Raw genomic sequence first — 13,462 nt, forward strand, 5'->3', positions numbered from 1 at the left:
GTCTCCCCGGAGCCTTCTTCAGAAGGGAGGTTGGCTCAGATATCGGCAGGGCCAGCCCTCAGCCAGGGTTGGTTCCTCTGCAGCCCGAGCTGAACTTCACTCTGTTCTCTTTGCTGTGAGGGGGGTGAGCCCCTGGCCCAGGGTGCCCAGAGAAGCTGTGGCTGCCCCATCCCTGGAGGGGTTCAAGGCCAGGTTGGACGGGGCTTGGAGCAACCTGGGCTGGTGGGAGGTGTCCCTGCCCAGGGCAGGGGGTGGCACTGGGTGGCCTTTGAGGTCCCTTCCCACCCAAACCCTTCTGTGAATCTATGATCTTGAGCGCCCACCGCTGATGCCAACATCATTTTTTAAGTCATCGCCCAGTGGCAGGTCCTAAACTCCTAAAAACCCACGATCAGGGTCTTCCCGTGTTAGGGTTCAGGCAGCTGTCGGCCAGTTCACTGACACTCACAAGGTGTGTTGTGACCCTTATGAGCCTTCTTTGGAAGGGGCTTATTTTTTTAGCAATCTAGTAATATTTTATAGCCCATCCCCAAATCACGTCTTATCTGAATCTTATTTCAGCTTCAGAAGAAACTCTTTATTGCTTGCATTAGCAAAATAGACAATGTGCATAGAACAGAGTGAATAAAAGACATCTTCCTCCTTCTCATGTGCCTTGAGAGGGTGAAGAGGGAGCTCCTCGGGGAGGTCCTGGAGTTACACAGTCCTAGCAAAGCAGAAGTGGGAGAGAAAAGCATAAAATTCCCGTGGTGCTGCACTTAACCCATTTTCATTTGGCTTCTGTAGGAAACAAGACCCAAGTCGTTGCCTCCTCTGCCCCCCAGCCCCCTCAAATACCTTGCAAATCCATTTTGATAGCAGGATGTGTATCGACGTTAGTATCTACTAGTAAGTACCTACGAGTTCTGAGAAAAACTGGCAACTGGTTAGAGGAGAGAGATGCAAATAAGTGTTTCTCTGCAGGAAAGGCTGCGGTACGAGCTCAACGGTGATTTGTTTTCCCTGCCCGGCTGGCTGGCCGCTCGGCTCACATTGTCTGACCGAGCTGCAGGGAATTGTCTGTAGCACAGAGCTGCCTCTTATTTCCAACCTACATTTATTCACGGCCGGTTCATCCCTTTTTGTTCTCGTGCCAACTTTTGCCATTAGCATGAACAGCTCTTTTCTCGCTCTGTTTTTTTTTATAGATGGTGACTTTGTCTCTCTCTCCGCCTTCGTTTTCCTCAGCGAAGCACAGGGTGGGCTCACCATTCCCTTCAGCCTCCTCGGGGCCTCCCCTGCACCTTTTGCATCCTGGTTTCTTGTTGTTTTTCTCTGAATGCCTTTGGTAGCAGTGTACAATGCGCAGAAAAAAGTATTTCCTGTAAGTGCTCTGATGAACACCTCCTTTTCTCATTAAAAAGGGGAAAAGGATTTACTAACCTCCCTTCTCTAGGCAGGAATTTTGTGAAATTTGTCTTCCCCCATCTTGGTTGTATGAGTGGTCTGGAGATACTTTTCCAGAACCAAACTCTGGCCAAAGCTCTCAACTCTCCAGTCAAACCCAGCGGAGCTGCGCCATGTAAGCACTCCGTGAATCTCTCAAGAAATCCTGAATTCGTGGATTGAGCGCTGCAGCAAGTGCGTCTGGGGACAAGGGCCGGGAAAGGGTCTGTGGGGATGCTTGTAACTACGGGAACAGGGAGACCAGACACTCACGTTGGTCTGCAGAGATCAGTCGACATCAGCCAAGTCAGAAACTCCTGGTTCAAAACATCCTTCAAACCTTCCGAACCTTCCAGAGAAGCAAAACTGCAAGAAATGCGCCATGTCGTAAAGACAGAGGAGAGGCAACGATCCAGCTGCGGTATTTAACAGCCTCCTATCCCAGCCCCCTCAGCTTCACAGGGGTATTTTATTTCCCTCGCCTTCCAGTGTCTGACTCGGACAAACCCACAAAAAGCTTCAACCTGTCTTTGCCGCGGTGAGCTCTTTGCACGTGGCGGTGCCTTCATTGTGGCGTGTTGGGGCTGCCCGAGCAGTGAACGTGTCTGTCAGGCTCGGGGGGACGAGGAGGAAGGGTCCGGTGACCCCCCTGCACCCCACCTCCTCCTTCACCCCCTGCCATCAGGAGGACGGCAGAGCGTGGGCGCAGCAGCGTCTGCGCTCCAAACCCGCAAAGGAAGGGCTTTGTTTCCGAGAAGGACTTTGGCCTGCAAGTCGCATTTTTTATTTGCAATTAAGGAGATTAAGGGAGACACTAGAAAACAATTAAAAAAAATAAAATAAAAATGAAGCTAATCAAGCTGATTAATCGCTAGCATCAAAGGTTTCCCTTCCCCCCTCCACCCCAGGTTGGACAAACATCTGTCAGGAGCAGTTTCGGGCGCGCTGATCCCGCCTCGGAGCAGAGGTCAGACTAAGTGACCCCTTCACATCCCTCAAAGCCCTCGTTCCTTTGATTTGTTATTTTCAGTACGACCAGCAGCTCTCGGTGGCTGATTTTCTGAGTGCTCGGCCCCAGACGCCCCTGTGAACCGTAGCCGCGCTCATTTCCCCACCCCGGGGCACCCCCCGCACCCTGGTTTCTAAAGCGGTTTTCATGCAAAGGCTGTAAAAAACAGCAACTGCCCCCAGATTCTTGCTCTGGGTGACTGTCCCGTGACTCCCCGCAGTTAGAAATTCCATTTTTTTTGCCAGAAGTCACTAGGATTGTGCCTGACGGACGTGGGCTGTGTGCGGTAAGTGCCTTTTTTTTTTTTTTTTCTCCTTCTTGCCACCATTTTAAGACTAAGCAGCAGCAACCTGTTAGGTTTTGTAAAACCCCCTTCATGTTAAAGAGAGGAAATGTATCCCTCGTTCATTTGTTGGGGGGGTTGGTTTTTTGTTTGTGTGTTGTTTTTTTTTTAAATTTTAAATATAGAAAGTGCCCGAGAACAGATTTTTCTCCAGACTCACGTGCCTAATTTGCCTGTGGAACTTTTGTGACATGAAGCCGAGCCCGGGGGCGGTGGGGCGGGCGAGGGCCAGGCTGTGGATGTGCTGACGCAGCACAAAGCCGCAGCGCGGAGGTACCCGGGGGTGCTCGCAGCCAGACGGCTCGGGAAACCGAGGCACGAGCTGCGGCGACGCAGAGCTCCAGACGGACTGGGTTACCTCGCCCAGAGGTACCTGTTCCCAGCGAGCTCCTGTCGCCATCGTTACCGGTGATCATGACAATTTTTAAGATTGTTATATCTTAAAAAATAAATCTGTGCCCTTTACTGGGGACAGTCAGATCAGAAACAAACCGGGAAATTCCCCCCGGGTCAGGCTGGCGTCCCTCCTGTAGACGACAGACTTTTCATAATACGAGCAGTGATAGGAGGAAAGAACCGTTTTATTTCTTTTTTTAAAAAATGAACTGGTCAACACGCTGAGAGCGTGAACGAGTGGGGTTTTTTTCACCCCCCCGTGGGTTGGTTTGGTCAAATCAAAATGTTTTGCAGAAATGTATCATCTGGGTTTTCACTGGAGAGTTTTCTTTTGAGAGGGCTTTGTTTTGATTAGGTCAAAGCACTTCATCTGGACTTCTCCGTTTCGGTGCTGGAGAGCGGATGCGCTTCAGCCCTGCCAAAAATCCGTGCTTTGACCTTACGGAAGCGCTGGGGTTTGATGAGGCTGCGCTGACATTTGCAAAAACAAAAAAAGACCCCCATCGTCTATATTTTTGAAATCTGAATTTTGTGAGAAATTTCAAAATTAGAGAGGCTTTTTTTTGGTCTTTGTTCTTCTCCTCTCGTGGGTCAGAATTGCAAAATGTGAAATTTCCTTTTGAAATCAAAATCCTCTCGTTTCCTGCGTGATACCATCAATACCTGCCCCAAAACGCTCCTGCAGAAGTTCAGCGCCTTGGGGACCGCATCCCTCCCTGCCACAGGTTTTCTCTTTCTGTTCTCCCACCTCACCTCGGATTTGTCTTGGCTTTCAGAAGCCAGGCGAAGAATTCTTTGGCTTCCTGGGTGCCCAGGTCCAACCTTTGGCCGGTCGCGGCTGATGCTTGGGGCTCAGCATCCCTCTTGTACGGCTCGATGATGTTGCTGGGAAGGCGAAAGGGGGAGAGATCAGGCCGGGTGCCACAAGAGGGTGCCCAAATGCCGCTTTTCCACAAAAGCCGGCTCCCTCCCGCTCCACCTCCCAGCCGCCGGAGGAGGCGGAGGTCTTGGAAAGGGACGGGGAGAGTTGCGCTGTGTGCCGACAGAGCAGAAACATTTCTAGCACTTAGAAAAATAAAAGAAAAAAAGAAAACCGACTCCCTAGAGAATCACTGCTGCAGTCCAAGAAAAATATCCTCAGCTCTACATTCTTCTGTAGCCATCAGTTGGCTGATGACAGCCCTGGGTTTGGATCGTAGGAGCATTGAGAGTCTACGCACTTACTCGCTTTTCTTCTCCCGTCTGGCTAGCAACCATTCCACGAAGTTCTTCTTCAGCATGTTGTCCATCGTGCGGCTGTAGTCGCTCGCCAGGGTGGCCTCAGAGTAGCGTCTTTGCACTGGTCTGGCACTGGGAGTCCTTACGCTTACGCTGGGGCAAGAGCAGAGAGACAGCGAGTCGCGCACAGCCCGGGGCACGTGCCGCCGCCTGGGGCTTCGCTGGGGTTACAGGTGGTGGCCCAGGCGGTCCCTGCGGCCAGCGAGGTTTTGCCATCGCTTTTAATGTCTCTCGGTTCAGGTGGCCGTTCCTGCATGGTAGCGCGAGGAGGTGGCCAGGGAAGGGGCGAGCGTGCTCCCCCTGCGTTTGGCTGGCTGCTGACACAACTGCAGCGCAGATCTGGGAGCTCCGGAGGAGATGAGCTCGGGATATTTGCCGATGGTCTGGAGTCGGCGTGCCTTTCCCTGCCGTAGCCCGATTCGCACGGACTTTGGCTCTGAGCTGAGGCACCAAGTGTGCTCAGGCTCCCTCCCCCAGGGGTTTGCACACCTGGGGCCAAGGAACCTTCTCCCGTGCCCTGGAGAGGCTCGGGGTGGGTGGCAGGAGACAAGGGCTGGCCTTGACACCAGCGCGGCTCTGACAGTGGCTACGGAAGTTAGCAAAACATTTCAAGGCTGATGCTTTTCCAGTACTATTAGCTGGGATCGCAGCAGCTCCTACTGCTCTAGTAAGGATTCTTTTGGATATTCGCAGGTGGCGGTTGGAAATTTTGTAGCAGGAGTCAGGGAAAAAGAGGGAAAGTCTTTATTATAGACCTGCTTTATGGAACTGGTCATATTTTCAGAAGCTTCCAGATACTGGATGCCCCCTAGCCTCTTTCATGTGAGATGATTACGTCTTGTTTCTAGTTCTCAGCCAACCTCCTTGTCTTCCTGATTGACTTCCAGCTTGTTCCTCCTAACCCAGAGCCATGAAATTTGTAGGGAAAACTTGGGAGTTCCTGGCTCTGGCTCAAAGGCTCAGGGCTTTAGTTTGATCTCTCTCTTATCATTTGCTCATCTCTATACGCTTGGCTGTCTCTATTATCTGAGATCTACCTCAGGACTCATTTTCTCACCTACTTACCGAGATGCCAATGGAAGAAGTCCATTTGCCTCCAGTGGGGAGTTGGAAAAGGCTCAAAATACACCGTGAGCTTTCCAAAACACTTACCCCGAGATGTTTTCTTCCATCAAAACAAAGCCCAGAGAAGCGAGGAGCAGAGAGAGAACTTTGAAAGACATCATTTTCTGGGCTGGTTTCTCTGTTCGGAAGCAGAGGACGATCCAGACGCCCGGCCCCTGTAGAACGTGGGACACAGAAGTGAGAGGACAGTGAGCCCAGAGGGACGTGCGGTGCTTGGGCACGCGCCTGCGCTTGTAAATGTGCTTCTTCAGTCCCTGTGCTTCCAGCAGCCTTCGCCACCCTACAAAGCCCCCTTCTGCCCTTCCCAGTTAAATCGCTGTTCTCAATGCCCACGCTCTTTCCCACCGCGGTGTCTTTTACTGATCGTTCCCTATACTTTTATTGTAACCACCAAATTCATTGTGGGTCGCGCATGCCTGGAGGCGAGGGCTTTGTCTTCCCCCGTGTTTACAAGCTGACCCTGTGGGTTCTCATTGTGCTCCGGGGGCCGGTTCCCCCCGGAGGATGCGAGCGGGAACCTGCGCTGGAGCCTGGAGCGGGCAGTTCAGCAGCAGCAGCATCCTGCTCATCCCACCCTGCCGCTCCGCAGGATTTAGGAGCCTGATCTGATTTCTGGGAGATTTTCCTTTGGGATGGATAATGCCGTATGTAGGGACTGGAGCCAGAGTCGGCGACTGTCAGTTATGAAAAACATCCCATGGACAGTGACAGGATCGGATTCCAAGATTTATTAGTTTCAAGCTGCTCCTCGTCCTCACGTCCAGAGTTCGGCTCCACAGCCCTCGGACATTTGAGCTCTTTTAATTACTATTCCAGCTCTGCAAACTCCACACAAAAATGGTTTTGATCACGGCTCACAGACATACTGCGTTGTCCCTCACCTCACTCTTTGTTATAGACATTTCTGGAAACAGCATTGCAACGGAGACCTGCTGTTAACAGGGATAAAATAGTAACAAAAAGAAAAGGTCTAGACCAGGATTCAAGTATCCCGTCCTTCAAAAATGTATTCATACATTGGTAGAACTTTACTCCGCTAAGTGGTTATTTGTAACTCTTACAACAGCCCAACGACTGTTTTGGAGAGAGCGAGGATTGGCAAGTTTGGATGTTGCCCGTAATTGTGGCATTTTGTATTTCTGGGAAATTGTGACGTCTTTTACAAACGTTTTCTGCCCTTCCTATTAAGTGAGAAAAATACTGAAGGTGTTACGTTATCTCAGATGCATCGAGTTCTGCGGAATGCTCTTAAAAGCAAAGGCGTGATATTCTGAACACTGGCAAAGTCTCTAAAATACTTAGAGCTAAAGCAACAACAGACAAATAGCTACAGGGTGTGTTAACAGCAGAAGTAAAGTCCATTATACAAAAAGCTGAGGGGTATTTTAAGTGATAACAAAAAAAAAAAAGTCATGATTAAATAACTGAGCTTTTCCCTCTTATTTGCTGTTCCTTTCGTATATTGGTGATATAACGTGGGAATGATGATGGATCGGAAAATATCTAAGTTGTGCAAGAATATTGCCCTGCTTGGGGTAATGGTTTACGACGCGAGGAGAGGAAAAGCGTTGCAGCCTTAATTTTGAGAAAGGGCAGCGCTCCTTCGCAGAATTTACCCAAACAGGGAGGAAAAGCTGTCCACGTTTTCAGAGACTCTCGAAAAAACCATTTTGGAGTTAAATGAAGACGCCTTTTGCTGTGTGACGCGGCCCCGGAGCGCTCGAGCTCTGCTCGCCCCGGCTGGCACCGTTCGCCGTGCGACCCCGCTCCTGCCATCCTGCAGCTCGGCTCCTGCACAAAGCAAGGAGCAACCGGTGGGATCTTCACCCCACGAAGCAATTCCAATCCCCTGTGCAAGAGCCTGCTTCGGAAGAGGCATTGTCCCTGTTTAGCTCCCAAAAAGCGACTAAGAACCAATTTCTTCTTGTTTCCCTGCGTGGGTGCAGCTGCCGACCTGACATGTGCCCTGTACTGAACCCTTCTCCAAAATGCCAACAGTCTGTCCCTGCACAACCCGACCCGCACACCGCGGAGGTCTTGTCTGCCAAAGCTGCCGAGAAAACGGCCGGTTTTGTGCCCCTTTGGGAAAACTCAGCCAAAGGCACGGGCTGGTCCCACTCTGCTGCCGCGACTGCCTGGCACTCGCAGACGCAGCTCGCTCCCGCCGTCACCTTAGTAAAGAAAGATCTTAACCAGTTAAAAAGAGAGGCTGACATAGAGCTTCTTACCTTCCTCTGAAGCTGCCCGGGGGATTTCAGCCCGTCCTGAGTGCGGAGGAGACCCGGCAGGGCTTTTATATACCTTAGTTGTGCAGGACCAAACCCCCTGCCATGAAGTAAACAGGAAATCAAGCACCTGATCAGAGCAATTCAAACCCTCTTAGAGCTGCTTCATTAGGTCCATTGACCTACAGAACAGGAAAATAACCTTTTAAAATATGTTTACGTTAATGGCAATTACACATGGCGATATCACAAAATGGAGAATGAACGTGGATTGTGGGCACAACACATATGGCATTGGTCTAAACCCTCATTAATTCCACGTAGCACCTCCCTTCCGTGGTAAAAAGTTCCTTAATTTCCATCTTTTGCAAAATGTAAGTCTTGTCTTAGAGAGATCCAGTCTGCTCCTCCTCTTTCTTACTGGAGGAGTATCTTTGCTAAAATCAGTAGCTGCCGTCGTGGTGATTTTTGTCACCGTCAAGTCTGGGCATCCCGACTGTGGTTCTGCAACCCCTTGCGCAAACCCCGAATACTGAAAACAGCCTTTGTCCCCCAAAACGTGCGTTCTAAGAGGAGAACACTTAGGATGGAGAGTGGCAGATGGGACACCGGTAGGAAACGGGGAGGCAGCGCTGGTTGAGGAGGTGGAGGGTGGTGGCGGAGCAGGCGCCCGTGGGCAGTGAGGGGCAGGGGCCGGAGCTGAGCCCCCATTTGGCTCTTTCGGCCCCCGTGAGTGATGGAGTTTCCCCGTGGCTCTGCGGCTGCTGGGGACACGGGTCAGCGAGGCCAGCACCTCGCCCTGCCCCTGCACAGCTGGCTCCAGGAGAGCAGATGTTCTGCAGATGTTCCTCGTGCCACCAGAGCGCAGGGGGTAAATCCACTCCCCATCAGCTCTGCCGGGACCGTCTCCTGGCAAAATATCCTCCCCGCGGTCTGAGCTGCCCCGCTGCCCCGCGTGTCTCCGGGAGAACTGCACCCATGACATTTTAACACATAAATCCTCTTCAGGGACCGCTGGCGGGCGCGTACCTGCTGCTCTGCGATCCCCATCGCGCCCAGCCCCGGTCCGTTGAAGCAGCGGGGCAGGTTAAGCCCATGCCAGCCCAAATCCCGCGCTGAGCTCTGCTCCCGCTGGCACGGCAGCGCCCGGGGCTGGCTGCGCTGGCTCACGGAGCGCGGTCCCCTCCGCAGCGCGGTCCCCCCCGGGCAGCCCCAACTTTTGGAGGAGGTCATCCAAGTTTCAGCCTTCCCCTCGGGTCTGCCAGCCTGTTTGGGTTTGTTTGTTTGTTTGTTTTTGTTTTTGTTTTCGTGGAATTCTGAGCTGCTGGGAGCAGGACCCCGCACACCTGGCTGCGGGAGGGGTGTGTGTGTGTGTGTGGGGGTGTGTGTGTCCTCCCAGGTTTGTGCTGGCTCAGCTGCAGCAGGGATTTGTGTGGGGAAGGCGGCGGATTTCTGGGTGACGGGGCTGAGCAAGAGGCAGCCCTTAACGGAATTGCGGTAATAATGGCAAAAGTGAAGTGCTGGCGGTTTCGGCGTGGGAGGGGGTTTCGCTGTGCTGGCACGGTGCCCCCGCTGTATCTTGTCCCAAACACGTGCAGAAACCCAGCGCGATGAGGTGCGTCTCTCCACGCAAAGGCTGCCCCTTTTGCAGCTCCTGCCTGAAAAGCGGAGGGTTTTTCTGCCCCTCTGAGAAGCGCTGCCGGGACGGAGCGTCAGACACAGCAGGTTTCGAGCAGGACCCGTGTTCCTGCTCCAGGAGACGCAGGATGAGCCGCATCCGTCCCACCCCCGCCCGGCAGAGGCTGGATCTTGCTGTCGTTCTCCAACTCCCCGGCACAACCAGCCCCTCCAGCAAAGAAGTGTTGCATCCACGTTGCATTAAGGTAAAGGCTCAGAAGGACGTTATTAGTGTCGATTAAGGGTCGGGTGCTATTAGGGAGTAATTACTACGCTCACAGGAACCACTTAACACGTGGCTCGGTCCTTTCGCTCGCAGCACACGAGCGTGCCAGGCTCTCCAGAAGCTCGTCGCCCATGCGGGAGCGCCGTGCCCGCTGTAATAAATGATGCACTACAGTAGTTACAAGCGACCAATTCACACTCCCGGCACAGCTGCTAATCAATAAAACGGAATAGTTTATCCCGGTGCCTTTATTATATGTATTCTGGGTACTTCACTCCCAGCCAACTTGGATATCTTGTTTCTCCAAAGCGCAACCTATTTGTTTTCCTCTCATTAAGTGCCTCTGTAGGATATAAAGTTAATAGAGTGAAATAAATATCCAGCAACATTAAGTGTTGAGCCAGGTTCATGGTTATGGCTATTTCAGGGCATCTGCGCGTCACGCAGTTGGGACAGCAGCATCACGCTACAATTTCTCAGTCTTTCAAATGAAAAAGCGGATATGCAGAAGTTATTTCCAAGGACGGGTGGGCACCGTCCGTGTTTCGTTCTGGCTGTGTGATATCCACTGGTCGAAGCTCCGCGTGGCCGCTCGGCACTGGGAAGCGCGGAGGCGAGGAGGGAAGCACCAGCCCGGGGAAGGGCCACGTGCCCACGTCTGCTTTCTCGGGGGCCACGGGGGGCTCGTTATCGACGCCAACATCGCTCCTCGCCAGCCCCAGCCCACCACGGCAGCGCAACCCTTGTAGCATCGTCCGCGGTCTCCTGCCTTCTCCATAAATCATTCCACAAACTTCAGCTGGGTCCCGGCTGGGGACGGGGGACACTTCAGGTTTCCCCCATCCGCGGCACTTGTCTCCCTGGAAATTCGACAGGAGACTGGGGCTGCCCTGCTGCATCCCCCCCGGACTTCGCGAGCGAGCCCTGCTCCTCCTCACCGCCGACCTGCCTCGGGGAGTTGGGGGTTCGGGAATTGGGGAATGCGTTGGGAAGATCACAGCTGTGCCACCGAAAGCGTCCTTCGGCTCCGCTGGGAGACACCGAACAGTCTCAAGGGCAACTTTGATTACAAAGCATTTCAAGTATTAGCTGTCCCTGTACTCACGGAAAACAGGGCTTGAAGTGACCTTAGGAGGTCATCCATTCCCTCCCCTGCTCCCGGGCAGCCTCCACTCCGCTTAAATCGCTCTGAAAGGACCGGTCTCATCAATTCCCAAAAGTTTTCAGGAATGGAAATGCTGCAAACTTCCCACCTACCGAGCGTTTAGCTCGAACATCTCGCCTCCGCTGGCACGGTTTACCCCTCTCTCCTGTTCCCAGCGGATGCGGTCAGTAAGGTTTTTCCCTTTCCCTCTGGAGCCACGCTCTTCGGCTCTGTTTCGTGCGGCACCGCTCCGGGCTCCTCTGCTCTGCCAGAGAGGGGCTTCAGGTGTCCGTGACCCAGGTGAAAATCACACTTTCTGCTCCATTGTGTGTGCAAGCGTTAGGCTGATCCGAGATTCCTCATCGCATCTGGCTACGATCGGCCAGTATTCGCCTTTGCTCTGCTCCTCAGATCGCAGGGAGAGAGGGAGGAGGGATTTTAAAGTTTTCAACCCCTGAAATCACAGGCATCGGAGTATCATTCAAACTCTGGTCCCGATTCAAGATCGATTCTGTTCTTAACTCAATTTTGCTGCTGTCAAAGGTGTCGAGACACTCACAGCTTTTCTGGGGAGCTCATTTGTCTCCCTGAAACACCAGCAGTGATGCCTCGCACCCTCTTACACTTACACACCTCGCACTTACTCTTACACACTTTATTCTCACTCACCCTGCTGCACCTTGGCAGAGCGTAAATCCTAAATATGAGACTCCTTTTCCCCAAACCCTGACCCCACAGCCCGTCTCCAGCTTTCCTCTCCCTTCCCGGAGCTGCCTGGGCTCCCAGTGGCCGCTCGCAGCTTTGGCTACCACAGGGCTTCTTCTGTATCCCATGGGGCATCTTCTGCATCCCATCAGCATCTTCTGTATCCCATCAGGATCTTCTGCTTCCCGCGCAGCAACGGCTGGTGCTGTCGGGAGGGGAGCAGGACTCTGCCAGGAGGCTCAGACTTCCCAAAACTTGGCGGAAGCAGCTTTGGCTCCAGCCGAAGGCAGCGAGGGTTTGCCCGGCTCCTCATCCCGTCCCCGTGCTCAGCCCTGCCCAGCGCTCGCGTTGGGCTGCGCCGGGGACAGGGGCTGGATTTATGGGGCATCTTTGGAGCCCCGAGCGCCACGCTCCCTTCCGGGCTCGGACCTGCCCCCCCCAGCGCTCGCGGGAATGGAACAGGTTTTTTCACAATGGCAAAATACCAGCTATGGGTTTAAATGCCAATACTCCCTTGTAACTGCAAACAAACCCTAGGGCCTTTTAAGGCTCCAGCGCTTGTTCTCGACGAATCCAGCTCGCTGGGGCGGCTGTCTCAGAGCCTTCCTGGTTGCCAGTTCCTTTGGGAGGAAAAAAAACCCCAAAACAAGTCAAAATGGGGACCATAAAACGTGGGGAATATGGACTTCTCCTTGCTGCGCGCTCTGCTTGTTTCTTTTTTCCTTAAATGTTTGTCGTACCCGCCAGGAGCAGGGACCTACAGGACGGTACCTGCTGTAACACAAAGCCCGTGAAGCACCTGGAACATCCGTGTGGGGAAGATTTATTTGAACCGCTGAATTGCACGTAAAAAAAAATCTCACGACTGCCACTTCTACCTCTGCGTAGGGAGCACCGTCACTGCTCCCTGGGGCTGCCGAGATGGTCCGGACTCGCTCCAGCATTCAAACTACCTGGGCTTTAATCCGTTGGTGCTTTACCCCGCGGCAGCTACCTTCATGTGAAAACCATCCTTTATTCCCGCTTCCAGCCCGGGCAGAGCCAGAACCGCCCAGCTGGGGAGATCAGAGCGATGGAACTGCAGGAAAGGAGAGGAAATAATCAGTCCCGCTAAATCCCAAGTGTGTACCAGCAGGACGAGAAACTAGACAGCCCGGTCCACGGCAAGGCGCCTGCCCAAGTGGCCGGTTCAGTAACGTGAAATTATTTCCATCTCGTGCCCTCGCTGCTCTCCTCGCATCCCCTCCGCGGCAGCCCAGCGGTGCGGGTGCCCCGGCGCAGGCGGTGGGTACGGGTCAAGGTTTCGATTGTGAAATGACCTATATTTTTTAAAGCGACCCACAACAGAAAGCGTTGCCGCGCGGCTTCCCACCTCCCGGGGTACACTTGTTTTGGGTATAAAGAATTAGGGGAAAACGCGGTGGCACGAGTGGCTGAGCCTCCCCTGCCTCCTGCTCCAGGGGGTTTAGGAAGTGGGGGATGAAGAGCAGCGAGTGCTGGAGAGCCCGCGGCTCTTCGGGGAATTTAAATGGGGACTGGAGATCACAGGGCCCCCAGATTTGTCCTGGCGGGGCACAGATCTGATAGAAATGCATTTATTTCAGACTGGAGGAAATCTGATACAAATACCTGCAGTTACTGCAAGGAAAACATTTCATCTGTGCTATGGAAGTGCTGCAAGTGTTTGGAGGGGGGGGTTCAAAAGAGCGGCTCCTACTCGAAATAAGGTCAGGGGGAGTTCAGCAGCGGCAGGATTCATCCCCCACCACGTTTTCTCAGCCATGTTGGTTTGGCTCATCCTTGTCCCAAGACCAAAACTTCCCCCCACCGAGCCAGCCACCCCCAGCTGGAATGGCTGCTCCAGCTACCTGTCCCTCCGTCCAGCTGCTCCCGGTGATTTTTTTGAGGA

The 13,462-nt window shown here is 53.2% G+C and overlaps 1 protein-coding gene across 1 annotated transcript; it reads right to left on the reverse strand.

Annotated features, from left to right (window-relative positions):
- Positions 1 to 1,694: 1,694 nt before the first annotated feature.
- GIP (gastric inhibitory polypeptide) lies at positions 1,695 to 5,677 on the reverse strand. Its single transcript, XM_054224814.1, has 4 exons — positions 5,604 to 5,677; positions 4,398 to 4,544; positions 3,927 to 4,058; positions 1,695 to 1,791 (listed from the first exon to the last, which is right to left on the reverse strand). The coding sequence occupies exons 1-4, from the start codon at positions 5,675 to 5,677 to the stop codon at positions 1,695 to 1,697; spliced, it is 450 nt and encodes a 149-aa protein (XP_054080789.1).
- Positions 5,678 to 13,462: the final 7,785 nt, after the last annotated feature.

The sequence above is a fragment of the Rissa tridactyla genome, chromosome 19 (genome assembly GCF_028500815.1).
Source record: "Rissa tridactyla isolate bRisTri1 chromosome 19, bRisTri1.patW.cur.20221130, whole genome shotgun sequence".
Lineage (NCBI taxonomy): Eukaryota > Metazoa > Chordata > Aves > Charadriiformes > Laridae > Rissa > Rissa tridactyla.

What these genes read in the sequence shown, in the direction of transcription:
- GIP (XM_054224814.1), bottom strand. Translation starts at nt 5,677, where the DNA reads ATGATGTCTTTCAAAGTTCTCTCTCTGCTCCTCGCTTCTCTGGGCTTT. An exon ending in AGACGGGAGAAGAAAAGCGA is followed by an intron (nt 4,059 to 4,397) that starts GTAAGTGCGTAG and finishes TCGCCTTCCCAG; the next exon opens with CAACATCATCGAGCCGTACA. An exon ending in AAAGCCAAGACAAATCCGAG is followed by an intron (nt 1,792 to 3,926) that starts GTGAGGTGGGAG and finishes CATTTCTTGCAG; the next exon opens with TTTTGCTTCTCTGGAAGGTT.